General features: G+C 44.8%; 1 protein-coding gene across 2 annotated transcripts in view; it reads right to left on the bottom strand.

The window, feature by feature from the left end:
• Positions 1 to 26,327, bottom strand: part of LOC144763264 (ribosomal protein S6 kinase alpha-2) — a 1,818,960-nt gene that overhangs the window by 673,095 nt on the left and 1,119,538 nt on the right. For both annotated transcript variants that reach the window (XM_078648717.1, XM_078648718.1), the window contains exon 10: positions 3,343 to 3,431. In XM_078648717.1, coding sequence (XP_078504843.1) covers positions 3,343 to 3,431 — 89 coding nt within the window. The remainder of the gene's footprint in view (positions 1 to 3,342; positions 3,432 to 26,327) is intronic.

The raw sequence follows: 26,327 nt of genomic DNA, 5'->3' as shown, positions 1-26,327 counted from the left end.
CCCCATCTTCCTATGGAAGCCAGTGATACCAAGATGCGTCTGAGTTCTACAGGCTAGGGGTTCCAGCAACAGGGCAATTAGGAACAGCGATGGGGGCATCCCTGCCTCGTCTCTCTTTCTTTGGAGAAGTCTGACAATGTCAATCCATTCACCCTCACATTCGCCATTGGGTCTCAGAATAGCAGATTTACACAAGTAATAAACCAGGATCCAAATTCATACCGTTCTAGGACCTGCATCATATAGGGCCAATGTACAACAGTGAATGTTTTTTCAGCATCCAGGGGAAAGGAATATATGCGGGTCCGCTCTTATCTTAACTGTTTCCAACCAGTGGTAGAGCTGACGGAGGTTGTGTCTTGTCAACCTTTTGAGCATGAAGCCAGACTGGTCCCCATGAATCAGTGGGGAGATGACTTGCACCACCTGTGTGGCTAGTATTGTTGCCAAAATCTCTGTCTCAATATTTAGGACCAATATCGGGTGAAACGAGCTGCATTTACTGGTGGGTTTCCCGGTTTTATGGATTAAAACTATTGTGGCACATCTGAGATCTAATGGCAGGTGCCCCTCTTCCCTAGCCACCTCATACATCTTTAGAAAGTGGGGACCAACAAGTCCAGCATTTATCTTAAAGAACTCAGCCAGTAGTCCATTCTGTCCCGGTGTTTTCCTGGCTATCAGTCTGCCCATTGCTTCCTGGATCTCAGCCAGTGTAATGTCTTCCTCTAACAATGCTTTATCTTCGACCGTCAGGGTTGGGATGCAAATTTTGTTCAGGTATGCGCGTATTTGGGTCACATCTAGAATAGCGAGTAGTACTGGGCAAATTCTCGAGCTATATCCTGGGTCTTGTGGAAGGATTCACCCTGGTCACTGATTATTTCATGTACCCATCTTGCCTCTCTCACTTTCCTCCCCAACCAGGCCAGCAGTCACCTACCTCATCATCCATGTCGTAAAGACACTATTGTGTTGCCAAGATCTGTACCTTAACCTCATCACTAGCTAGACCCTGATACTCCTTGTGGAGTCGTGCTGCTTTGTGTTGGTTGGTGGGATCTACCATCTTCTCTGTGGTGGCCTTTAGTTCAAGAATGCGGTGTTTTTGAGTCTGTCCTTTTTTTGTGGGCTAGAATGTTTTGTGCTCTATCCCATAAGACTGTCTTGTAGGCCTCCCAGACCACAACAGCTGAGCTCAATGAGCTTTTATTTTCCATGCAGAATAACTCTGAGTCCACTCGGAGTTCACAGGCAACTGTCTTGTCTCGCAGGTCATAGGCATTTAGTCGCCCCACTACCATGTTGCCTAGTGCCCAGCATAACTCAGAGAGGCGAGTGGTCTGGAATGCCTCTTGCCAAGGATTGTGCTTTGCTCACTGAATGTGCTGCTCTAACAGTAGCGAGTAAATAGTCCACCCTGAAGAATACGTTATGAGTGCCCGAGAAATAAGAATATTCCCTCGCTTGTGGGTGTGTGTGGTGCCAGAAGTCCACCAATCCAAAGGTATCCACAAATGGGACCAAGGGTGTGTCCCTTGCAACTGCCCTTGCAGGCCCATAGCGGTCAAGGGAAGGGTCAAGAACGTCATTGAGGTCACCTCCCACAACATGTAGAGATGAGTTTGCCTCATCCCATCACCCTGTCTATAGTACAATTTTGGCGTCGGGGGGCGTACACTGTGATAAGGGTGCTAGTCCTACGCCCCCATTGGCCCTGCACTGTGGCATATGTTCCATTCCAGTACAGCCATGATTTTTCTGTGGAAAGGTGGTGTTCTCCTAGCCAGTATGGCTACCACCCGTGCACCGGAGGAGAAACCTGCATGTGCCAGTGTGACAAAGGCTCCCCTACCCAGGAAGGAACAGTTAGTACCCATCAAGTGGGTTTCCTGGAGGAACACCACATCCAGCTTCAGTTTCCTAAGGTGGGCAGCCACCAGACCACACCTGATTTCGCTACTCAAGCCATTTACGTTCCAGTTAAGAACAGAATAGAAAGAGTTATGCTGACCTCTTGGCCCTCCCATTTGTACTTGTCAGCTGGGTTTGCAATCCATGCTCCATTGCAAGTGTTTCTGTATATCACTCACAAGTCTGCCGTGTGTCTACACTTTGGGGCCCATTAGGATGGCGGGCGGATTGCCCCCACCAGGCCAGTGGTGGTCACTACCGGACTGGTGGGGGCAATCCGCCCGCCATCCGCTCCGTAATGACCCCCCACCATATTAGTATGGCTGTGGGGTCCGTGGCGGACGGAAAGACAGTCCGCCGCTTTTACGCCCCGGTCGCCTTGCGACAGAGACGGAAAAGGGTTTATATGGTAGCGGTGTCTATCAGACACCGCCAGCCATATTAGGGTGGGCCTTTGAAGATGCTTTTCCGCGGCGGCAATGCCGCCACGGAAAAGCATGCGGTCTTTACTATGGGGGCCCCCTGCGGGCCCCCATGGTGAAGGCGAGGTGGGGGGTGCACATGGGGGGTACCTGTGGTACCCCCCTGCATTTGCATACACAATGCGGCAGGCACCGCATGGTGCCTGCCCCTTTGTGTATGCAAATGCATCCAATGCATTCATAACATTGCGGCGGGTGCCAGTGTGAACACCGCCCACCGCAATGTTATGAATCCATGATGCGCCCGCCAGTATGGCGGGCTCATCATAATAGCCATGGCGGGACCGCTGCTCCGATCGCGGTCCTGTTTTGCACGGGGATGGAGGGCGGGCAAAGTCCGCCCGTCATCCTAATGGGGGCCTTTGTCTCCAACAAAAGCACTGTAATAGCACCACCCACCTTGCCACAACCCCCTCCAACACAGCCTACCTCCCCCTGTGACAACTGGACAACTCCGGTGCAGGTCGGGCCTGAGGGGCTGAAGCCCATCCTTCTCCTAACCCATACACCCACCCACCTTCACAGTCTTCAACATCTACACGCCTCCCAATTCAAATGTAAATATCTAGCCTCCTGCCACCTTCCGTCACCAACCACATTAAAAAACCCGAAAATAGTCCTGGTCTCCAAACCAAAAATAACTAACCTTCAACCACCTACTCAATTACAGTCTGCATGATACTGTGATTCTTTATTAATGGTTTTTATAATGGTCCTATAGCTGGCAGACATGCTATTGAAGAGAATTGCTCATGTCCCTTTCCTTGCCCATTCTGAAGATACAGCATTTAAAGGAAACCTCTGACTGGGCATCATATAAAGAAATTCCATGACAAACCTAAACTGCAGATAATTCAGTTTTGATTTTGAAGAGGAAAAAAATGACAACAGAGCATGCGAAACGCCATCACAAATGCAGTCCAACTATACATCAGCACATCCATACCTAGCCTGTTGGAGGGGTTCCGCTTAAATAAGGCTCGCAGTAAACTCTGAGCTTCCCCGCTCAAAAACTGTGGCATGCCCAGCTTGGCTCTGAAATTAATAAAAGAAACATATTTTAGACGGCATATTGCTAGATAAAAGAAATGTCACAGTTCTAGAAAGATGAGAAATTCAGCAAAATAAATAATGGTGACTCATAAGGTTATCAGCTGTCAAATACAAAGATGTTGATCGCACATAATGGTTAGACTCCTAGGGCAGAAAGAGCGCATTGGAGCTATCTGTGAGCAGCAAGACTGTGCTGTATAAAAGCACTTAATAAATGTACTTATACTCTGTGGGGGCCCTCTTGAATGAATATTAAAAAGTTGTTATAGCTGCAAAATGGCTACTATAACCAAGATATTTCGCTTGCTGCTTATAAAAGAGACACACTCTGAGCTCTGAAAGGAAGGCATGCTTAAGGCAATCCAGAGCATAAAGAGGAGTGTTTGCTGCGCTCCAATGACTGTGGTAGGGCCTGCACTGTATATATTTCGAAAATAAAGAATTTTTTAAAAATAGGTGCCTCAGGAAAAAGGCTAATTCAGTCACGAAAGGACACAAAAGCATGCCACATTTGAACCCAAACACCTTGGGCCCCATTCACAAAAGTAATCTGAGGCAAAATCCCAAATTTACGACTTTAAATTAGGTTTTTGTCTCAGTTAAACTTAAGTTTTGGTCTTAGGTTAAACGTAAGACAAACTCAAGTTTAACTGAGACAAAATCCTAATCATAAAGTTAGGATTTTGTCTCAGTTAAACTTAAGTTTGTCTTAAGTTTAATTTAAGACCAACATTTAGGATTAACTGAGAAAAAATCTAAACTTTAATACTCCTAAATGCCTTCAGTGAATACTGAAAGTTGTATAGTTAGGATTTTGTCTCAGATTACTTTTGTGAATCGGGCCCCTTCTGTCTGACCATGTTCATTGTGACCATCTCCATATTGGCATTGCCCTCACTGTTTCAGGACCTGATTTAACACAATTGTGCATATGAAGGATGACCATACAAAAAAACGCATAATGATTCTACATGTCACAACCATTAACAAAGATACAAAAATTGCTGCCACCTAAATGTGGCCATAATGTGCTTGCAATAATTTTAATTTAAAAAAAATGCATTTTACTGATGCTTCTGTTTTATTATAACGAATGTCTTGAATAACAAACCTTTCAGTTGTGGCCTGTATTTTATTATTTATTTGGTGAAGCAGACAAAGGTAGATATTGCAGCCAGATACAATGTTACAATGTCACTTACACACTTTGCAACAGCCACTTTAACTAGCATTAGCAAAGCAAGTCGATTTTGCTTGTCAGCGTTCAGCGACTGACATGTGAGTCTTTGCCAATGACTGACTGGCCATGTTAAAGGTATAGAAATAATTGTTCAGTATATTGTCACAATGGCTATTGCACAGTATAATGTGACAATGCACCGTTTCGTTGAAAGTATAGAAAACAAATATATTTAATTACAAGCATTGACAAAGTCAGTAGGGCTCGCCTATTCAAGAGCTATGGCTTTGCAAATATGTTGTAGCCATATTGTACACCAGTGTGGCTTCTGTTTAGCATGGCTAAAAGTTAGTGGTGTAAAGGAGAGTGGCTTGGAGTGTCGTAAAGTGGAGTGCCATAAAGTGGAGTGTAATGGAGTAATGTCGGTAGGGCATAGAGTTGAGTGGTGTGGAGTGTGTAGTCTTGGAGAGCAGAGTGCAGTTGTGTGGTGGAGAGTGCATTGGCGTGCTGTGGAGTGCAGTGGTGTAGAAAGCAATGGCGTAGAGCATAGTGAAGAAGAATAGAACAGAATGCTGTTCAGTGCAGTTTTGTAGAGTGCAAAGGTGAAGAGTGGTGTGGTGTGCAGTGGAGTAGATTAATGCAGAGTAAAGAATTGTTGTCTTAGAGTGCACTGACGGACAGTGCAGTTGTTTAGAGTAGGGTGTTGTAGAGCAGAATGGTGCAAATTTACCGTGAACATTGATGGAAAAAGAAAAGCGGCTGGCAATAATGTCCGTTTAACCAGGAGTACCGCTTAAGTCTTTTAAGAAGGGATTTGAACAAAGCACAGCCACAATCAAGAAAAACAAAGGGTCCACAAATCGCAAATACGCCGTTTTTTGAACTGCTAGCTGCCTCCTTGGTGATAAAAAAAAGCAGCACTCAGATAAAAATGTGAAAGCCCTGATGACAGTCCAGCGAAAGGGATATCTGATCTCGAAAAGCGACGGCACACTTCTAGAGATACATTTCTAGAAAACTTCAAGGATCTGTGGATAAACTCCATCATTAAAAAGAAGGAGTGAATTCCCATTTGTATAAACTTTATTGAAAAACAAAGGGACATTTGTATTTGTCGGGTGATTTATTACAGATAATTGATGTTTGTTGTTTGTTTTTGTATATTGTTCTTTGTCACAAATGTAAAGCAAAATGTTGTGATGTCTTTTGTAGAGCACAATTAAGTTTTTTTCATAATTGTAATGTTTTTTTTAAATGGTTTGCTATATGGATATAATTTGACCATGTTTTCATTCTTTGTGTGAGAATACAAAATCAATTAAAAAATTCAAAAAGAAAAAGGTAAAATAAAAATACTAGGATAAAAAAAAAGGTGTTTGTCTTTAGAGCAGAAATTACTAATGCTTGATGAAAAATTGAGGTATAAGTGCATTCTCATTTGCTTGCACTTTTAGAAAGTTGGCATTTGCTTGTCCTAAACATTTGGCCCCTGCAGCCTGATCCTGGGTCACAAGACTATATGTAGCTGGCAGTTGGTATTTGTGCATTGCTCCCAGACAGTGAGACAACTTAAGTCTATGTATTTGCAGGATGGGCAACTCTGAGTTAACGAGGGCAGGGTACTGCTAACGACCACACTTGCACATCACAAAGACTCTGTCTGAGCATTCTCACACAGGGCTTGCCACTAGGCTATTGTGTACTTAGACAAACAGCAGGGAAGACAGAGAGGAAGGGGCTGCCTGACCCCTCAGGGGGGTGGAAACCGCTAGAAGTGTCTCCAACTCCAAATTAGGCTCTGGGTATACATATTGGACCTCAGACACCACTCCTGGACCTGTGGATACTCTGCCTGCTGTGCGCACCCGCCCTCTTTCCTGGATGAGAAGGACTAAACCTGCATCTGCTGAACCCAGAACCCCAGATTGACACCAGGGGATAGTTGGCTTGCCCCCTGACTTGAGCCTCAGGGACAAAAGGCTCTAACAAACTTTACCTCAAAATCTGAAATCTGCTATATGTGGGCTAGCCTGCCAAGTGGTGACACCTCTGTCCTGGAACCTTGCTTGGCAAGTCACTGTGAATCCAGCAGACCTTACATATCTCTTCTGCCGTGTGGCGCAACCCAGAGCGGAACTGATGCATCACTACTGCTGCACGGGTTGGACCTGTTGCAAAGTCCCACGTTGTATCCATAGCCTTTTCAGAATTGTCGACGTGCACTACATCCTTGGCACAGTCCCTCACATTTTTTATTGACCGCAGCCTTGATGATAGACTCTGCATCGCAGCCTCACAACTGCTCTGAACCAAAGTAACACCCTGACTGGGTGAGGCAATCTCAATGCCAGACTTCACATTGCAAGCCCTCATCAACAAGATTCTCTACGATGATACAGGACCTGACATAGCAGTAACTTGGAACTGATGCATAGCTTCGGCTGTGCGACGCAGCTTCGATGTGGATCCTTGCAACACTTCACAAAACAGGATTTAAGGTACTTTGTTCAATGGGCCTAACTGGTTTCCGGTAGCCAGCCAACGCACCATAGCGGTCAGCCTGAACTTGTGACTTTGTCTTGGTCCAGCATGATGAGATATCCACAGCTGGCGCTTCGTGCTTTTTTGCACTATTTTCACTAAATAGTAAAATCAGTTCTACTGATTGGATTTTTGTCGTTTAGGTCTTGTTTTACCTATTAAAGTTTGTGTGTGGTGCTTTCCCAGAGGTTTGAACAGAGGTTACCTTTAGGGTTGCTTTGTTCCTCACCCCGACAATGATTGTGGGTGATGCTTTACCAGGGCTCACACTCCAGTCAACCAACAAGCCACTTTCTTACATTTACTTTATGTTTCTCACACTTTTATTGCATAAATTATTCCATCAGCATAGCTATACAGCATGTTCTGCCTTTAGTAATTTACCACAAAGCTCTTTGCTTACTAAAGCTCACCACAGTTTCCTTGTCCATTGTCATTGCCTTATTGGACATGCATGATATGTTCCTTTATATTTTCCGTGCTTGTATAGCACACATTATGCTATCAGCATGACTAGACAGCCCTTCCATCCTTTTAGTAATTTTTCACATAGTCTCTTGCGTACTATTACTCACCAGACTCTCATTGTTCATTGTCATTGTCTCATTGAATATGATTATACGTTAGGGGTTTGCTGTCATAATCTATTCAGGTTTTTTTCTCATCTGTTGAACTGTGGGTGCATGATTTTGGGTTTCAAGGAATAAGGCTGAAGAGATTCGTCAATTGCTTGTGTAGATTGCCCATTGGATGGTATTGCCAATCCTTACTCCCACTAGCCAGCAACATGTACCAAAAAGTCCAAGGGGGAATCTCCCATATTCACCTACCTCCCGCCACCCCATCAAGCAGTGGTCGGCAGTCTCACCTAATCAAGAATTAATGTTCTGGTTGGGGTCAGCTTAGCTTCTGGTGGTTACTTTGTTTGACCTTTGAGGAAAGCACTGATGATATAGGTGGTCTGACAAGCCTTGTGTGGTGCCTGGTCACTTATTTTGAACTCACTCTCAGATGTTTCAAAATCTGGAAATTAAATGCTGGCAGTCTGTACCCTCACTAAGTAAATCATGAGTTATAATTGGGCCTCCTATTGAGGAAGTATGAGGCTGATTTGGCAGAAATTAAGTTGCTGTCCAAACCATCATCACAAGTTGGCCATTAAATTCTGATATATGCAGTAAGCCTCTTATGCATATATTGAAATAACATGCATTTTGATCACAATTGCACCCCGATGAATTAAAGAAGGTAAAACCTGTTGATTTTTAGTGCAAGGAAAAAGTCCTGGAAAATACCAGGACATATCAATTTTGGTGCAACAAAAACCTATATTCATATGTTATTTCCTATTATCAGAGAAAACACTTACCTGGACGGTATTTGTTGCACCTGTTAACTTCAGACCCAGCAGAGTTGGATATTATCGGATGCAATCAATATTGCCCCAGTTACTGGTCAACTCATTGGTAATGATTCAAATTACTAATTGAATTTTCACACTTTCAAAGCAAAAGTAAAAGTGTTGGTGAAGAGTCCCACAATACCTTTGTTTGGCTTATTACTTTAGGGAACTTAGAGAGTATTGCCCAGCATGTTTGCTTTAGTTTTGAAAGTAAATATGCACACTCAGTTCGCGGAATTAGGCCTCAGAGGAATACTCGGACACTCCAACTTGCATCCAAAACTGGAAGTAGTTGAATTTAGAAAAGTGAGTGCACTTAAGATGCATGTAAGACGTCTTCCTGAGTCTCATGTGGCTGCAGCTGGAATAGTAAAGGTTCACTAGGCATATGCTCTGTAATACTCAGAAAAGAGGTGGCTACTTGATAGGTGGTAAAAATGTAGTCAGTTTTTTCATTTGTGATGGTTGTTGATGCATCAACTGTCAACATGTCTGGGCATAAATGGGGACACTATCCTTTGGCTTATTAATGTGATGGGTATTTGCATGGCTGAGGTATGTTGCTGTGAGTGCACTGATCTGTTTTATTGCGCCTGTGGCTGGCAGTATTAAAGTATTGTGTGTGGTGCATGAAAAGGAGCATAAAGCAGTTGGTGCCTTGATGCGGCTTTATGGCTCACCTTCAATAGTCTTGGTTTCAATATTCAGATACTTTGAGAAGTATTTGTGTTTTGAAGCTAGCATCTCTGGAGTTGCTAAAACCAACCACTGTGAGTGGTGGATTAACTTTGAAAAACTTTGTACCAGATTTACATCTGCTGTCGTAAAGATAATCAATTGCAATGGCAACAGAGTATCCATTCCATGAATCGAATGGTCTGGCCAACTGATATATATGTGGACAGAACATTGGTGTAACCATGGGGAAGAATAATCCATCTCTGGCATGGTTGCACCCCTCCCATGTTCGATTTTACTAAGGGCCATCTTCGGCGGACTCTGAGCCTGCCCACCTAATTTAGCTGTGTAGATGTACAGTTCAGTTTTCACTGCCTGTCACAACCTGGAAACCCATGGTTATAATGCCCCCTTGCCATGGGTAATAACTCCCATGGTGAAAGGGGCATTTGTTTTCCATAAAGAATATCCAGCTTTGGGAGTGCATCAAGCATAAAAAGTCATTGACAGGAACTGCCATTTCATCAGCTGCAGTCAATGTTTTGAGTTGACGGCTATGCTGAGAGATAAGCAATGAGGGTAGGTGCTGTATTTGAGGCCTTGCTCTAGCACAACCCTTGCAAACCTATGAACCTCAGGCATTTTTAAAACTAGACAACCAGGGGAGTCCAGGGTGGTGTGCCTTACATGAATCCCATAATGTTTTCTTACCCACAGTGGTTTGCAAACATCAAATTCTGTCTGAAACCACACAATCCTTTTCTGTGATGGGAACTTTGTAATCCATAGGAATACACAAAATTGTTTCCACTTGGCATTACCCAACTTGTGCTGATACAAAAGTAGCCCCACTTATTTGGCTGGACCTAGTGCCCGCTACGGGAACGGCTCAAACCAAGGTCAATGGGAGCACTCGACAAGGGACTCCCATTGACCTTGGCATGATCAGTTTCTTTCTAAAAACTACAGCTAACCTCAATGGAAAAAAAGGGCTCATTTTTTGTGGAAAAATGTGATGTGTCCATGTTGTGTTTTGGGAAATTTCTTGTCATGGGCCTTGGTCTATTCATTTGTATTGGGAGAAAATGCATACCCACACAATTGGGGTACCATTTCTATCGGAAGACATTGAGGAATGTCAGGTGGGTGGGCAAGTGTGTCTCACCGCAGATTCCATAACTTTCCATCACAGAAATATGAGGAAATTTAGTTTTTTTAGTCAATGTTTGAGGTTTGCAAGAGATTCTCAATAAAAAAAAGCCTGGTGAGAGCCATGCAAACCCCATACGATTTTGCCCAGTGTCTAGCTTTCGAAAATGTGCAAGTTTTCTAAGTTTCCCTATGTGCTGACTGAGCTAGGGTCCAAAATCTGCAACTACCCACACTGGAGGAAAAGAGTCAGTTTTCAATGGAAACTATGGTGCATCCATCTTCTGTTTTGATTTTTTGCCTGTGGCGGGCACAAGGTCTACCCACACAAGTGAGGTACCTTTTTTACCAGGAGACTTGGGTGAATGAAGGGTAGATGGAAGTTTGTGGCTCCCCACAGTTTCCAGAACTTTCCATCATGCAATTATAAGGAGAATGGGTTTTTGCAGTCAAAGTTTAAGGATTGCAAGGGATTCTGTGTAACAAACTGATGAGAGACCTGCAAATCACCCCACCCTGGATACCTCTAGGTATCTAGATTTTAAAAATGTACAGGTTTGCTAGGTCTTCCTAGATGCCAACTGAGCTAGGGTCTAATCTCTACAACTACCCATATTGGAAAAAAGGGTACGTTTTCATTGGAAAAAAAGTGGTGTATCCATATTGCATTTTGGGCAGTTTCCTGTCGCAGTAGGCCTACCCACACAAGTGAGGTATAATTTTTATTGGGAAACTTGAAGGACTGCTAGGTGGAAGGAAGTTTGTGGCTCTCCACAGATTCCAGAACTTTCCATCACCAAAATGTGAGGAAAATGAGTTTTTTTAATCAACATTTGAAGTTTGCAAGGAATTTTGGGTATAAAAACCAGGTGAGAGTCACACAAGTCACCCCATCCTAGATACGTCTAGGTGTCTAGTTTTTTTTAATGTACAGGTTTGCTAGGTTTCCTGTTAGACCTAGCATATCTTGGTGTGATTAACCCTGACTTTTTGCCTCTGCCTCCTTTGCAATCTAGATGCATTGGGTACTTTGCCACTGCTGATCGGTGTCAAAGTACAAGTGTTCCCTATGTAAAGTGTAATGGTAATTGGTTGGCCATGATTGGGATGTTTGCCTTACTAGTAAAGTCCCTAGTGATGTGCACTGTGTGTGCCATGGTTATTAATGCAAATGCTCACAGAGAAGGGAACTCAGGCCTGCGCGCAGTGTGCTAAGTTAGCATGTTGTCCTGACAAGTGTAACCACTTGTCAGGCCTTACTTTTCTTTTGCATACACATTGGGCACCCCTGTGATAGGTCCTGGGTAGTCCCTGGGTGGAGTGCAGTGTAGGTAAAAGGCAGGACATATACTAAGGTGTGTGTTATGTTCTGACAGTGAAAAACGCTCCATTTCGTTTTTCACTGCTGAAAGGCCATCCTGCTCATAGGATAGAATGGGGGAGGCTGGGTGTAGTGTTTGTTAGCCTAGTTTCCTGTAAGTTTATAATGGAGAGGTTAAGTTTAGTATGTATGAGCTCACAGTGTCATAACACATCTTTCTGTGAAGGTGGTTTTGTCACTGTGTGTTTAGAAACCACTCTTTTAGAAAGTGGCTGAGTTTTGTGCTTTAAGCATTTATGTGTGTCTCTGCTGAAATGTGGATTGATTGTCTGGATCTGAAAGGTGAGAGGAGCTGGGAGAGGTCTTGACCCAGGGAGGGGTTGAGATGGTACCAGGCTGTCCTGCATCTGGAGAGTAAGGGGAGGAGAAGCCCGGAAGGTGAAAAGGCCTGGGCTGGTGCTATAAACCAATTGAGCCATCTCCTGCTGAGTGATTAAGGATCCAGACCCCCAGTATCAAAGGGAGAAAGTTGACACTGGGAGGGAGACAACCAGAACTGATTTAGGGAGGGGTCAGGAACCCCTAAGCACAAACGAACTTCAAAGACATTAAGGGGTATAACTATGAGAGCTCAAAGCCCTGAACATTGGAATGAAACAGAAACGGATTGAGACTGAAAAGGCTTGGACCCATTCTGTGGTCAAGAGGAACCTCTGCTCAAGAAGGAGCAACTGAAGAGACTGCTGTGGAAAGACCATTCCTTGCTTCGTGATCTGGGACTGGTCTGCAGTTTACTGTTCTAACCAAGGGAGAGACTGTTGGGACTGTGCTTGGAGGTATTGGGTCCCCCTGCTTGAAGAAGACTGTGCATTTGTGCTGTGTCTTGTTACCCCAAGGGCTCGAGGTGAGCTGGCTCCCTGTTTGGAAACACAGGAACATAAAAGTTTCCGGAGAAGTCCCAAGCAACGCGGTGTGTGCATGCTTTGCCAGCTTGAGACCCTCAGAAGTTGTGCCTTGTGATTGTGGGCACGCAGGAGTAAGCTGAGTCTCAGACGTGCAGGGTGCGTGTCATGGTGCAGGCCAAGGTGTTGGTGAGGAGCTCCTGGTCATTGTGTACACGCGGAGATGAGGTGAGACTCGGACACCCAGGGTGTGTGTCCTGGTGCAGCCAGAGTGTTGGTGAGGAGCGCCAGGTCGTTGTGTGCACAGAACGAAGAAGCGAGTCTCGGACCCACAGGGTGCGTGTCATAGTGCAGCCAGGTCATTGGTGAGGAGTGCCTGGTCATTGTGTGCACCGGGAGAAGAGGTGAGATTTGGACACGCAGGGTACGTGTTGAGGTGCAAGCAGAGTCATTGGTGAAGAGCGCCGGATCATAGTGAGCACCAGAGAAGAGGTGAGTCTTGGCCGCGCAGAGTGCATGTCGAGGTGCAACCAGAGGAGCTGGTGAAGAGTGCCTGAGTAGTGTGAACACCAAATTCGAAGTAATTCTCCACAGTGCTGAGGGCGGGTCTCGGTTTTCACTGAGACCACTGGAAGGAGGGGCAGCCCATTGGGCCCTCGGAGTGAAACAGCAGCGGCCCGGGCCGGCAGCCCCGGAGGAGCTGAGCGGCTAGCTCAAGCTCGCGGTACCCATCAACGGAGTTCTGAATCAAGGCCCAAGCCGCTGAAGGAGGAGAGAAGAGTGGGGTTGGACCCCACCAGGTAACGTTGATCACCGCCTGGGGTGGGGTGCGGACCCATAGGGACACTCTCTCGGCCTCTCGCTTCTGTCAGCTGTGCGAGCCTATTGCTTTGGCTCAGATCTAGGCCCATGCTGGCCCAAGGAGGGGCAGTACTGGGACCGGAGTGAGAAGAAGTACTTTTGTGTTATCATTGATCCATATTGGGGGCACTTGTTAACGGAGCACCTAAACTGTCGGATTACACTTTGTACTATTGCTGCTAACCAACTATCAAACTGTCGTATGACACCTGACCTCATTTGTGCCTGACGAACTACATGCTTGGTGCGCTACGTCCTGCGTTATTTTTCCCTTGCAGAGTACATGATTGTAACGTGGCACAGTGCATTATTTCTTCATTGCACAGTACATGATTGTAGCGGGACACATTGCTTTGTTTCTTCCTGGTACAGGGCATGCTGGTAGTGATATGCATTGCATTATTCCTTGTATTGCAAAGTACATGACTGTGGCGCTATGTATGGCGTTGTTTCTCAGTTGCACAGTACAAGAGAATATCGTTATGGATTGCAGTATTTCTTTGCTTTTGCAACATGTGTGATTCTAGCAATACAACATGCCTACACTTTTGGAAATGGTTAGAAGTGAGCTTAATTGTTGGTTAGAAGCGGTGGTTGGGATTAGAACCTACCAACCCACCGGAAGGAATACTACCCATTCTTATATGTTGGTTTTGTATCGTGTGGTCATATCGTATAACTTCTTATATAAAGATTATACTCATTTTATAAAAGCTTGTGTGGAGGAAAGATCCTTATCTGGAACACGGGATCCCGCAAGTGATTGAGGCAGTCCGCTAACAGCCGGAAGTATACTTTCCGGATAGCCATCGAAGGAAGCACACCCGCTCCTTCTCCATTTGTAGCGGCTGCCGGCGGATGTTTCCTGGCGGATACAACTTTCTCTAGCTTTATTGAGCCTCATTATCCCCACCGCTATTATTCACCGATAACATTACCAACTCTGCAATTGGATTTGAACCTGCAAATACCCATAATTGTGTTTCTGATCGGAACCTGAAATCGATTCACGCTTCACATGGTCTAGAGCCCGGCCGGGTTGGAAGTATCACCGGCTAAGCGACCTCTCTTCTTTTCACCTGAACCTTACAGCCCTGAGGAGTCGCATTGCTATGCGACGAAACACGTGTCGGCTGGCTGCAAAAGATATTAAAGAAGACTTTCTTTAAGACACTGTGTTTTCTCTGACAGCTTTAATTTTGCCTAATCTCTGCTGATGACGAATAATAATTCAGAAACACGTGTCCAGAGATGGCCAGCACTAATCTGCACCCACCTGGTGAAACACTCAAGACTTTCCAAGTGTACTCGCTTGTCGATCTGAACTGCATCTACCATGATGCTCAGGGGCGACTCTGCTGGGAGGTGAAGCAGTGTGCTCCCGCACCGACTCTTTACTTAAAGGCTCCCTCGAGCCGCTGTGGGCTGACGAGCTCGTGGAGAGGCACCTGCGCGCCTGGAGAGATACTACGTTCCAAGGATACGGCAGCCTGCTCAGCAACCCCGATTAATTTTGCCTAATCTCTGCTGATGACGAATAATAATTCAGAAACACGTGTCCAGAGATGGCCAGCACTAATCTGCACCCACCTGGTGAAACACTCAAGACTTTCCAAGTGTACTCGCTTGTCGATCTGAACTGCATCTACCATGATGCTCAGGGGCGACTCTGCTGGGAGGTGAAGCAGTGTGCTCCCGCACCGACTCTTTACTTAAAGGCTCCCTCGAGCCGCTGTGGGCTGACGAGCTCGTGGAGAGGCACCTGCGCGCCTGGAGAGATACTACGTTCCAAGGATACGGCAGCCTGCTCAGCAACCCCGATTAATTTTGCCTAATCTCTGCTGATGACGAATAATAATTCAGAAACACGTGTCCAGAGATGGCCAGCACTAATCTGCACCCACCTGGTGAAACACTCAAGACTTTCCAAGTGTACTCGCTTGTCGATCTGAACTGCATCTACCATGATGCTCAGGGGCGACTCTGCTGGGAGGTGAAGCAGTGTGCTCCCGCACCGACTCTTTATATGTATACTGTTTCAAAACATTTGTCCATTGAGACACGCATTAGAAAAATTGAGAAGAAATTACTCTCTTGTTGTGTGCAATAGGCATTCTGCTTTATGTTTGTAACGTGTGTTCTGGTAACAGACGGATTCGTGGGGTTATAGGGCTTATCCCCTTGCCTACATGCACCAACACCAAATATTGGTAATCCTTTTTACTTTGCGTTTACAATAGCTGAGCGCCCCTTTCCATTTACTTTAAAAACCCTTTCTTTTGTTGCATTTTGCACTGTTTCCTGTTGCAGTCACCAAGCCTACCCACACAAATGAAGAACCATTTTTATTGGAAGACTAGTGGGAGCATAGAATGGTAGAACATTTGTTATTTCCAATTGGATTTCATTGTATTTGTGCCTTTCAAATGCAAGCAAAAATATAAGAAAGAAGACATTTTGAAAATACCTTCTAAATCAAACGCTATTACAGGTACCACAAATACCGAGATGTACCAGACACCATTGCTTCTACACTTCATAACATGTTTCAGAATGTTGAGGGCCCTTCTGAGACAGTAGATGGCGCTAGTGTGAGTGTTTCCCTTTTCCGGCCTCCACGCCACTCACAACACGAGGCTTACCTGAACGGTTGGGCTTTTACTTCAGCTTGGCGTTCTGATTAAACTGCTCCGGCCCCTGACGTGCCTGAATGGATGAGTGGGCTTGTACCGCCGCCTGCCGCAACTGATTCCTGGGCCCCGCGAGCTTCAATATATGCTCGGCATGGCCACAAAAGTATTGGACCACGGGTCTGGATTACCGTGATCTTTCCTGTAACTGCGGATCACGTCTCCTCCGCTTTTTTTAAAGCACTTCAATTACCTCAGACTTGCCCGAGACTGCCGAACTCTACCGGTGGATGCGGCGGTATTTCTTCTGCAAGACAGAGCAGCGTGAGAGGCGGCGGAATGTCTACAAGGCCAGAAAGTGCTCAAAGCAAAAGTAATCTCGACTCATCAGGAACCAAGCGACATTGAAAAATTGAAAAGGCTTCTGAAAAAGCAGATCATCTTAAAAAAGGTAAAAGGGAAGATTGGGGTTAAGAAAACAGGCAAGCCTAGAGGGGCGAGCAATTTAAAAGAAAACTTTGGTGCAAGTGCTGTAGCTACGGGGAGCCCTGCATCTATTGCCAGACATGTTCCTGTTGTTAAAAAAAAACATTCTCACCCCAGCTACTGCCATCATTCTCATTCCCGCTTCAGCTGAGTCTAGTAGCCTGCCTGAAATTGCCCCAGCCCTAGCTTCAGATGCCACACAATCACCGCTGCAGCTTGTACAAGCACCTATAGATGAACTCAGAGGAGAGTTAAATGCAAATAATGAAGCAATGCTACCAGCTTTTACTCATGGCAACCAAGCCACTATATCTATCCCTGCCACTGCTGTCCGCGATGATAGCATCTTACCTGTTATCGCCATTGCCCCAACCTCCACTGATCTTGAAGCTATAAAAGGTACCTCCAACAAGGACAAAAAGGGTGTGGAGAATAGTCTTGAAAATATGAATCAGAAACTATCGATCTGCAGACCCCAGACTTAACGAATTAAAACTTATTTTCCGTCTCAGATGGCTCTCTGTCGGGGACAGATGATGAGGTATCAAGTTCACCTGAAAGCAGCTAGTCTGAAGGAGGACAAAGTGATTCAATGATGAGTACAATAAAAAAAAAAGAACCCAAAGTAGGAAACGCAGTCAGCTGAAATGGTACCATTCAGACTTGCAAGGAACTTTATCCTCGAGGGTCACTAACCACCAGCAAGAGGCAAGTCCACAGTTAAGTTCTGCAAGCACCCATGAACCATCTCTACTATCAATCTTGGAGTCTATCAAACAATTCCGAGAATAAGCTAGAAAAGAAAGTTTAGCTGCAAGAGGGGCCTCTAAAAAGCTCCAGGGCGACATCAGAAAATTAAACAAAATTTGCACTGATATCTGAGACATGGTGGAAGAAAGAACAGAGACTCTCGAGACTGAAGTGGTGCAAGTAAAGGAACAATCTGCAACCCACAAGGCTTGTCTGATTGACATGATGACCAAGCTGGAGGAGCAGGAGACCAGGATGCGGAGGAACAACCTCAGGCTACTAGGGAAACCAGCGGGGCAGAGGAAGAAGATCCTAGAGGGTTCATTGTGAAACTTCTCCGGGCCGCTTTCCCCTCACAGTCTAGCTGGAATTGGGATCAGGAAATCCAAAGAGCTCACCATTTCCCTTTTAATTTGAAATCAAAGCGGGATGGTAGCAACCCCAGAAATGAAAAACCAAGAGTCTTTCTAGTTTTTTTCTGGAACTTTTTGTTGAGACAATAAGTCTACAACCAGGCCAGGCCAAATTCTCCTAAGGAAGTAGACGGGATAAAGTTTTTCTCTAAACCAGACTTTTTTCATGCAACAGTTGAGCGGATGTGGTGGCTCCGCCAACTGATAACACTATTACAACAACTAGGTGCACAAGTATACTTGATGAATCCAGCGAGATTGAAAACCATATTTGACGGATCTACCTGAGTATTCTTGTCTGATATCAAAGCTGGAGAATATCTAAAAGATCCAACTGGAAGGAAGAAATACTAAACAACTAAGACTTTGGACTCTGGCTAGGATATTCTAAATTGATATTTTAAGCTGGGACTTAAGCTTGACTGACATCCTAAGTCTCATTTGTTTTTTTTTGTCTCTCTGTTTTGTATTTTGAAATTGTTTGTACTCTTTCTCTTTTTCTTGGGTCGCCAGGTCAATTCAGGCCAGCTCACCAACTGCCTAGATATTAAATGGGGTGGTGGCCGGGACCTCACATGTGCTCACCATCCTTCAGGTTTATCCTGACTGTCTATTTTGGGGGGGGTTGAGGGGAGGGGGACAGGGTCCATGGCAAACACAGTAGGGTCAAAGGTTAACAGTCTGAGCTCAACTGAATTTAAACTTTAAATGTTTGTATCATTGTTGCTTAGGAGAGCTGGATGGGTGTGTTTTTGGGTGGGGGAGGGGGAATGGAGGTGTGAACGGGGGGGCAACTGGGGAGGCGGGGCTGGTTGGAGGGCGTGGGGAGGGGAGGAGTTGCTATGGTGAAGGCCTTGACAGGCGCTAGTTAGATACGGGCCATCATTAGAGCCAAACAATGGGTTCACTAAATAAACCTAAGATTGTGTCATTAAACATCTGCAGCCTGAATGATCTATCAAAAAGGCAGAGAACCACTCAGACACTACGCTTGATGGGGGCAGACATGATATGTCTCCAAGAGACCCACATTGAGGGGTGGCAGAAATCAATGCTGAATTCTCTTGGGTTCAAAATAATAGGGGCAACGTCTCAAAGGGCTAAGGTGATGGGGGTTGGGATTCTGGCCCGGAAAACCTTGCCATTAGTAGCTAATCAAGTTAAGACTGATGCATTAGGGAGATGGGTCATTGCGAGGTGCACTTTATTCTCTAAATCTATTTTTACGATATGCTCTGTCTACACCAGCAACCTAGAAGACCCAGGGATAATACACCAGGTAAACAAAGAGCTTGCTCATTGGCCACTGCCGGTAACTCTATGCGGGGACCTGAACTTAAACTTGCCCAGTACCTGGGATTCAACAGGGTTATGGGTTTATCAGGGTAGGAAACGTAAAGTGTTCCGAGCGCTGCTCGACCTGATCAATACTCACGGTCTAAAAGATGTCTGGGCCTGTTTGAAGCCGGATCAGAATGGTTTTACTTTTTTCTCTGCTCCTCATCTGTCATTAGCCAGACTTGATTCTTTTTTTGTATCGCCTGCTCTAATCCATGACTGCTCCATTGATGTAGCCCCCCAACTACTGTCGGATCACAATCCCCTTATTTTAAACTTAGAAGGCTGGGGCAACCAGGAGCAAATCTTGCACTGGACTTTCGAAAAAGCATTATTATACAATAACAACTATCGAGAACACATGGGCGGGTGGATACAATAATTTTTTAATATAAATAACGGGACTGCTTCCATTATGGTTGTATGGGACACTCTCAAGGCAGGCATAAGGTGCGAGACATTGTGTTTCTCTATTAGGAGGAACAGAAAGGAGAGGATGCAAACCAGCCTGTTACAGGCACGGATGATAGAAGTGGAGAAAGCATTAATACACGCGGTCCAGACAGGAACAGGAATCGATGAGGCACAGTTAGCGGTATCAGTGGCCAAATCGGAGATGGGTAAAGTGCTGGCAGAGAAAATAGCCATTAGATGGGCAGCTTCAAAAGAAAAATGCTATGAGCTGGGAGAGCGTATTGGCCATCAGCTTGCCATTGCTACTAGGCAGCAGATAACTGGTAATTCCATTACCACAATAAATATAGATGACGTGGGAATAACCTCCGATCCTAGAAAAATAGAGGAAGCATTTAGGAAGTTCTACAAGGAACTCTACTCGGAAGACATAAGGAACAAACTTGGATATACAGATTAAAGTTAGGGAATACCTAGAGACTATACCCACTAGCAAACTCAACCCGAGCGAATGTGAGGCTATAGACATTTCTCCAATGTGGGATGAGATTTTAACAGCATTTACTAGCCTCCCGGACGGCAAAGCCGCCGGGATTGATAGTATACCCGTAGAACTCTATAAGGTTTTTTCATTGCAAATAAAAGAGATATTTACCGAGGTGGTGAGATCTATCTTTGAGCGGGTCAAACCACCAGACTCTTGGTCATCAGCCAAAATAGTGATTTTCCCCAAAAAGGATAAATCACCGCTGGAAATGTCATCTTACCGACCCATAATCTTAATTAATACTGACTCAAAAATCTTTTCTAAAATCATTGCTACTAGACTTTCTACCAGTATTGAACCTTTAGTCTCCGAACTGGCAACATGGCTTCATACCAAAAAAAGGTACTACTGAGCACGTCCGCCGCACTATTACCTTATTTGATGCTGCAGAGGTGTCAGGAGACCCGATCTCATTAATCCTTCTAGACGCTGAAAAAGCGTTTGATCGGGTCTCCCGGCAATTCCTCTGGGCTTTTATTATAAGGCTGATAGGCTTTGGTCCAAGAATACTTCAGGCAGTTCAGGCACTTTACCAAGATCCCTCGGCTAAAATTCTTATTAACGGTCATCTGACAGCAAATTAAGATCACCAGAGGGACGATGCAGGGGTGTCCATGCTCACCCCTGCTTTTCGCTCTGTATATTGACCCCTGATAAAAAGAATTGAGCTAAACCCCTCTATCTTGTCAGTTAGTAGGTTCAGCATACACAAAAATCATGGCCTATGCCGATGACCTAGCCATAATAACTCCCAAACCTGAGTCTGCCATTAGGGCCCTAGAACAAGAAGCACAGGAATCTGGATTTATTTCTGGCTATGCACTCAACAAATCAAAAACACAGATTGTTGTAAATGGGAAAATAAGCTGGGTAGACAGTAACCAAGAAGGCGAAATATCTAGGAGTCAATATAGTCTCAGATGTGGACACTTTAGCATCAGAAAACGTGACTCCTCTTGCTACCACAATGGAGAAATCACTCCGGAAAATCGATAACCTGCACTTAACCATGGTAGGAAGATGTAATGTCTTAAAGATGACATACTTTCCCAAGCTAACTTGCCAAGGATAGGAAGTATCTATTCTACCCTGAACAAACAGCGGCCAGGCGACATGAGTAAGATCGACGCTAAATAGCAGCTCAAGTTGAATACTCCACCGAATGCTTTCTGCTTTGCTTTGGGCCTAGCACAAACATATTTTTTATCTTCTAAATTGCAAGCACAATTTTATAAAACCATTTTTTTTCTGTATATAACACCCAGCACAGTCGCTAAATGGACATCTGGCTCCGGGGCAAACTGCCCACGCTGTACAGAGTATAGCGCGAACGCAGTACATAAGTTTGCTACATGACCTAAGTTTAAGCCATTAATCCAAGAGGTACAACAATTTTTGAGCAGGATTCTCTCCTTAGATATCCAACTCACACCCTGCACCATTTTGTTAGGGTTATATGACCGATTAGATCTTAAAGCTTGTGGGGCAATAGGTTTTGTTGCAATGTCTATTTTTCGGATATGCATAGCTACCTATTGGAAAGATTTGAACCCTCCATCTTTTGGTCAATGGCAAGCGAGGTTACTCGCTACGTATAAGCTGGAGTTGGCAATTTATGCCAAGAAAGGCCGGAGGGCAATGAAAAGGGGCCTGGTAGTTTGGGATCCTATGACCAACTGGTTGAAAACGATGAATACCCAGGCTTGATAATGTATTGGCCTCCCCTTTTATTTTATTTGTATTTTATTTTGTATCCCCCCTATCCCTTGTCTCTGTCTTGGGCTTTGTCCCCGGCACTCCACTCCATACACTGTCCCCCTCCGTCCTTCCCCTCACCCCCTTTTTTCCATGTCTTTTCCCGCAATTTACTCCCCACTCATGCCTCCTCCACAGTCTTTTTTTTGGTATTATGTTTACTTTATTAGATGCCATGTGCTCTCAGTTATTTTTCTCTGACTTAATAATTATTATGTGCTTAAAAATCTTCTTTGGAAAGTGTAAATGTTAACAGCCTGAAAATATATCATTTTTTTCTTTTGTTTCTGTTTTTCACGGATCCGTGCTGGGGGGGGGAGGGGGGGGGGAAAGTCGTTGTTTGAAGATGTAAATATCGAAATTGTAAACTGTTGGAAAAAATAAAATTCTTTAAAAAAAAAAAAAGAAATAAACAGGTTTCTTGAGACCAATTTTTCACTCTATATATTTCACTACATTAATTGGTCAATAATTGGTACTCAATGAAAAAATATTGTATTGTGCAGCTCAGTTGCTGGCTCTGGGTACCTGGGAGAACCTACAAGCTCTATATCTCCTCACAAACAGAAGGGTCTAATGGACATATTGGTATATTGCTTTTGGAATTCGGCCATAGTGACGAGAAGTTACAGATTAAAATGTTGTCACAAATGGCTGTTCCTTTCTATTGATTTTTAATAATATTTATTTCAACAGTTAGGTGCTTTGGAAAAACCTTGAGGGATCTGCAAATGCAACCTCTTGCTGAATTAGGAATATTGTCTACCTTTCAGAAATCTATAGCTTACCTGTATCAGGCATGAGTTTTACACCGGTTTCCACCACTAACTGGAAGTATGTTGAGAGCACACTATGATTGAAAATATAAGGCTACCTCTTTGAAAAATGCAAAAAAACGGTTGCAGTTTTTTTATTCAGGTCTGCATGTACCTGAAAGTTAGAAAGATAGTGATTTTAATACAGCAAACCATTCATTGATGCTATTTTTTTGGGAAAAAACAGACATGTTAATCGAGAGCGCTGTTTTCCTTTTTTTCTCAAAAAAATAAGAGTTTTGCTATATTTTGCCTATTTTCTTGGTCCCCTCCAGGGGAATCCACAAACCCTGGGTACCTTTGAAATCCAAAGGATGCTGAAAAAAAGCACACAAATCTGGCATGGATACCTGTGAGAAACTGGCCTGGTATATGATGTCCACTAATTAAAGTGGGCACCTTGCCCTAGTCCAAACAACCCTTATGGTGATTTAGGAGGTCAAAGATAACCTTAGAAAGCTATCCAAGTGGTAGCTGTGGGGAGCAGCCTTCAGGCTTAGTCTTGAAGGAATGTTAAGCAGCTTGTTTTACCAGAATGCAACTTTATTGTATTGGTTAAATGAAAGGAGAACCACACAGTAGTCATAAGAATATATATTTATTATTATAACACCTTTAATACCTCACAGTATCTGCTACACACAGATAAACATAGAGCACACAATACTGTAGCACAGAAACACTCGTAAATAGCACTAGTACACAGTGGGCTCCTGGCGGAGACCAAGCCATATACTAAAATAGTGGTATAAGAACCACAACTCGATTTAAGACAGTGTCTAGAGAGTAGAGAAGTGCTGGTACCCCAAGGAACCACACAAGGCAAGTAAGTAGGGACCCCACGGAGGACGGTTGCAGTGTGTGAACATGTACAATTCAATGGGAGAGATGCGCTTGCAATTTTAAAGTTTAAGGACCCTTCCCAGTTGATTACGAGGAAACCCTTTGGAACATTGAAGGTTGGAGAGCCACCCCACCCATGGATTCCGAAGTACCAGAGTTACCTCTTCCAGAGGAGCAGGGCGCACAGGGCTGAAGTGGCATCGGAAACTGCTGTCCTTCTCAATGGGAGTCTTCAAAGAAATGCCACTGCTGGAAAAGAAGAAAAGTGTCCAGTGGAATCTGCAGGTGGATTCCTGATGGAAGGAACCTGAAAGCAGAGGTGACAGAGTCTGGGTTACTCAAGAGTGACCCAGGGCTCAGTAGATGAATGCCCACTGTTTTCGGGTGTTTCAGGTGCGAAGAAGGAGAACTTGACTCTACAGCTGCAGGGACCAGGAGATTTCGAGGACAACCTGGAGCCGGATATGAACTGTACCATAAAGGATGTCGAGTGCTGAGGGGTCTGTGTCCAGCGGGAGCACCAACAAGCCACGGAGAAGGTCAAGAAAGGTTACGGTCTCGCAAAGCAAGGACCAGAGGACTCACCACAGCAAGGGTAGTCAGGGCAGGCCAGGAGCAACCAGAGAAGCCCAAGGAAATAAGGATTGTCCCACACAAGGACCCACAGGCCAAAGGCACAGGAATTGTGATGGGACCTCTAGCAGTTTCACAAAACAACAGCTTACGAGCCACAGAGTGCAAGGAGGCCAAAGTTCTTTGTACAAAATATGCGCAGAGATTGGGGCTATTAACAGCCCAATGCACAAAGTTGGGGAACACCAACAACCATATGCACTTGCAAATATATGCCGTGCACAGGGGCTCCGGTTATGTGGTCCCCACAAGGGATACTGACCTCAAACTTGATGAGAGGGCATCTCAAGCTCAAAGAACTTAGGAACCCACCTCTTGTGTTGCTGGAGCCTTCAGAGTCTGCATGAGCTTGGGATCAGCAGACCAGTCAGTTGTGTTACAGTGTCTGTGAATGCAGGGGAGTGACTCCTTCACCCCAAGGGAGATACTTCAGTTGTCCTTGATGCTCCACAGGTCCTGCATGGAGCCTGTATGGTGCACAGGCATAGATGATGCTTTGGATGGAGAGGGAGATGAAGTCAGACCCAGTTGAAGTCCAGCAAAGTCCAGAGTGTCCAGACGGTCAAAGGTCAGTGGTTTCTTGTTCAGAATCTTGTCCATGTCAAATCTAGACTACAGCCAAGTAAGCCCTTTTGCACCTATGGGAGAGGGTTGGACAGATTCACGGGACCCTCCCAGGGGAGGGTCAGAACAGAGGGCAGATTACTCCCATGTCCTTTGTCCAGTTTCGCACCAGAGCAGGAACCAACGGCTCCCAGAACTGGTTTGAGCTGGACTATGCACAGGGACACCAAATGTGCCCCTCGTGCACACTTTCAGGCACTTTGGAAGTGCACCCACCCAGCTCCAATACACTAAATCATGTCTGGGTGGTGGTCACACCTCCCTGTGACAGGATGCCTTTTGTGCTGTCTTCCTCTGCTCGAGCTTGGCTCAGCAGCAGGAAGGCAGAAAAGTGTCTCTGGTCTGCAGCAACCATTTTGTGCTGTTCGGGTCGAGAAGGCTGGTACCGGGAAGATCAGGGACCCAGGAAGCTTGCTTCAAATGGGTAGAATTATACCTCTCACACTGGTTAATAGTGTGGAGGTATGATTCCAAGGTGTTTGGTACCAAACACGACATGTTTTGTTTAAGCCGTTTTCGAGATAGCATTTACCGCAAGGATATAATGCACCTCTACCTATACGTCTGGCTGTGTCACAGACAACCCGGGAGAATGATCTCCGAAGGCTGCAGAGGAGCTCTGCTCATGCAGGGGCACCCTCTCACGTAAAACCCAGCACCCTACCTTCAGGATTGTCCAAGCCTGCTTTAGGGGTGAATTATAGGCTTTAAGTGAAGTGACCTATAGATATAGTAAACCTGTATCTAACGTAAGTGGTGCATGCACCATCTTACACAGGCTCCACTAGCAGGCCTGTAATTCTATTTTGATTGGACTTTTTTAATGGGTAGCAATACAGGCTTCAGCCCATGGGAGGCATCTGGGGTACCTATGCCCTGGGTACATGTGTACCATATACTAGGGACTGAGAAAGGTACCCCAGTATCCAATCTGGAGTGTACCTAAGTAAATAACACAACCAATTTAGGGAGAAAGCAGATAGACTGGGGTCCTGTTTAGAAGGATCCCAATCAGAATAGTCAAAAACCAGCAAAACACCAGGAAAAAAAGTGGCAGTAATCATGAAGTCAGATCCTACCTTCCTACAATACCTTATGTGATAAAAGTTATGGAGCCATAAGAACAAACGACCCCAAATAGCCAATAAAGGGTTCAGCACTGTTAAGGGAAAGGCCCAGTAGCTAAGGTGTTAATAATAGAAAATCTATCACTAATAGAAGGAGTTTTTTGTTTTCGGCGTTTTGACATAGAACCCCATACTTAAGAATGAGAGAGATAAACATATTCTTCTTTTGCTGTGAATTCAGACAGAGATTTGAATGGCTCTGCTTTTATAATGCGGAACTCACACACCAGAGTGTCAATAAGCCTGGCATGTTTCTTCAAATGCAAAAACAACAGTTGGAGGACAGAATGCAGAACAATGTCATGCATTCACCCCAGTACAGAGATCTGGGCATAAATCCATCGTTTTTTTGCTCACCATGCCATTCCAGTTTGAACCCAGCCATATGTTTCTTCAAAGGCAGGAAAGGTAATTTGGTTTATTTTGATAGTTATTTGAGACTGCTGTTTCAAAGGTTAGTTGCCTAAAT

Source organism: Lissotriton helveticus, chromosome 6 (assembly GCF_964261635.1).
Source record: "Lissotriton helveticus chromosome 6, aLisHel1.1, whole genome shotgun sequence".
In the NCBI taxonomy this organism is placed as follows: domain Eukaryota; kingdom Metazoa; phylum Chordata; class Amphibia; order Caudata; family Salamandridae; genus Lissotriton; species Lissotriton helveticus.
This window is presented reverse-complemented; position numbering and strand designations above follow the sequence as displayed.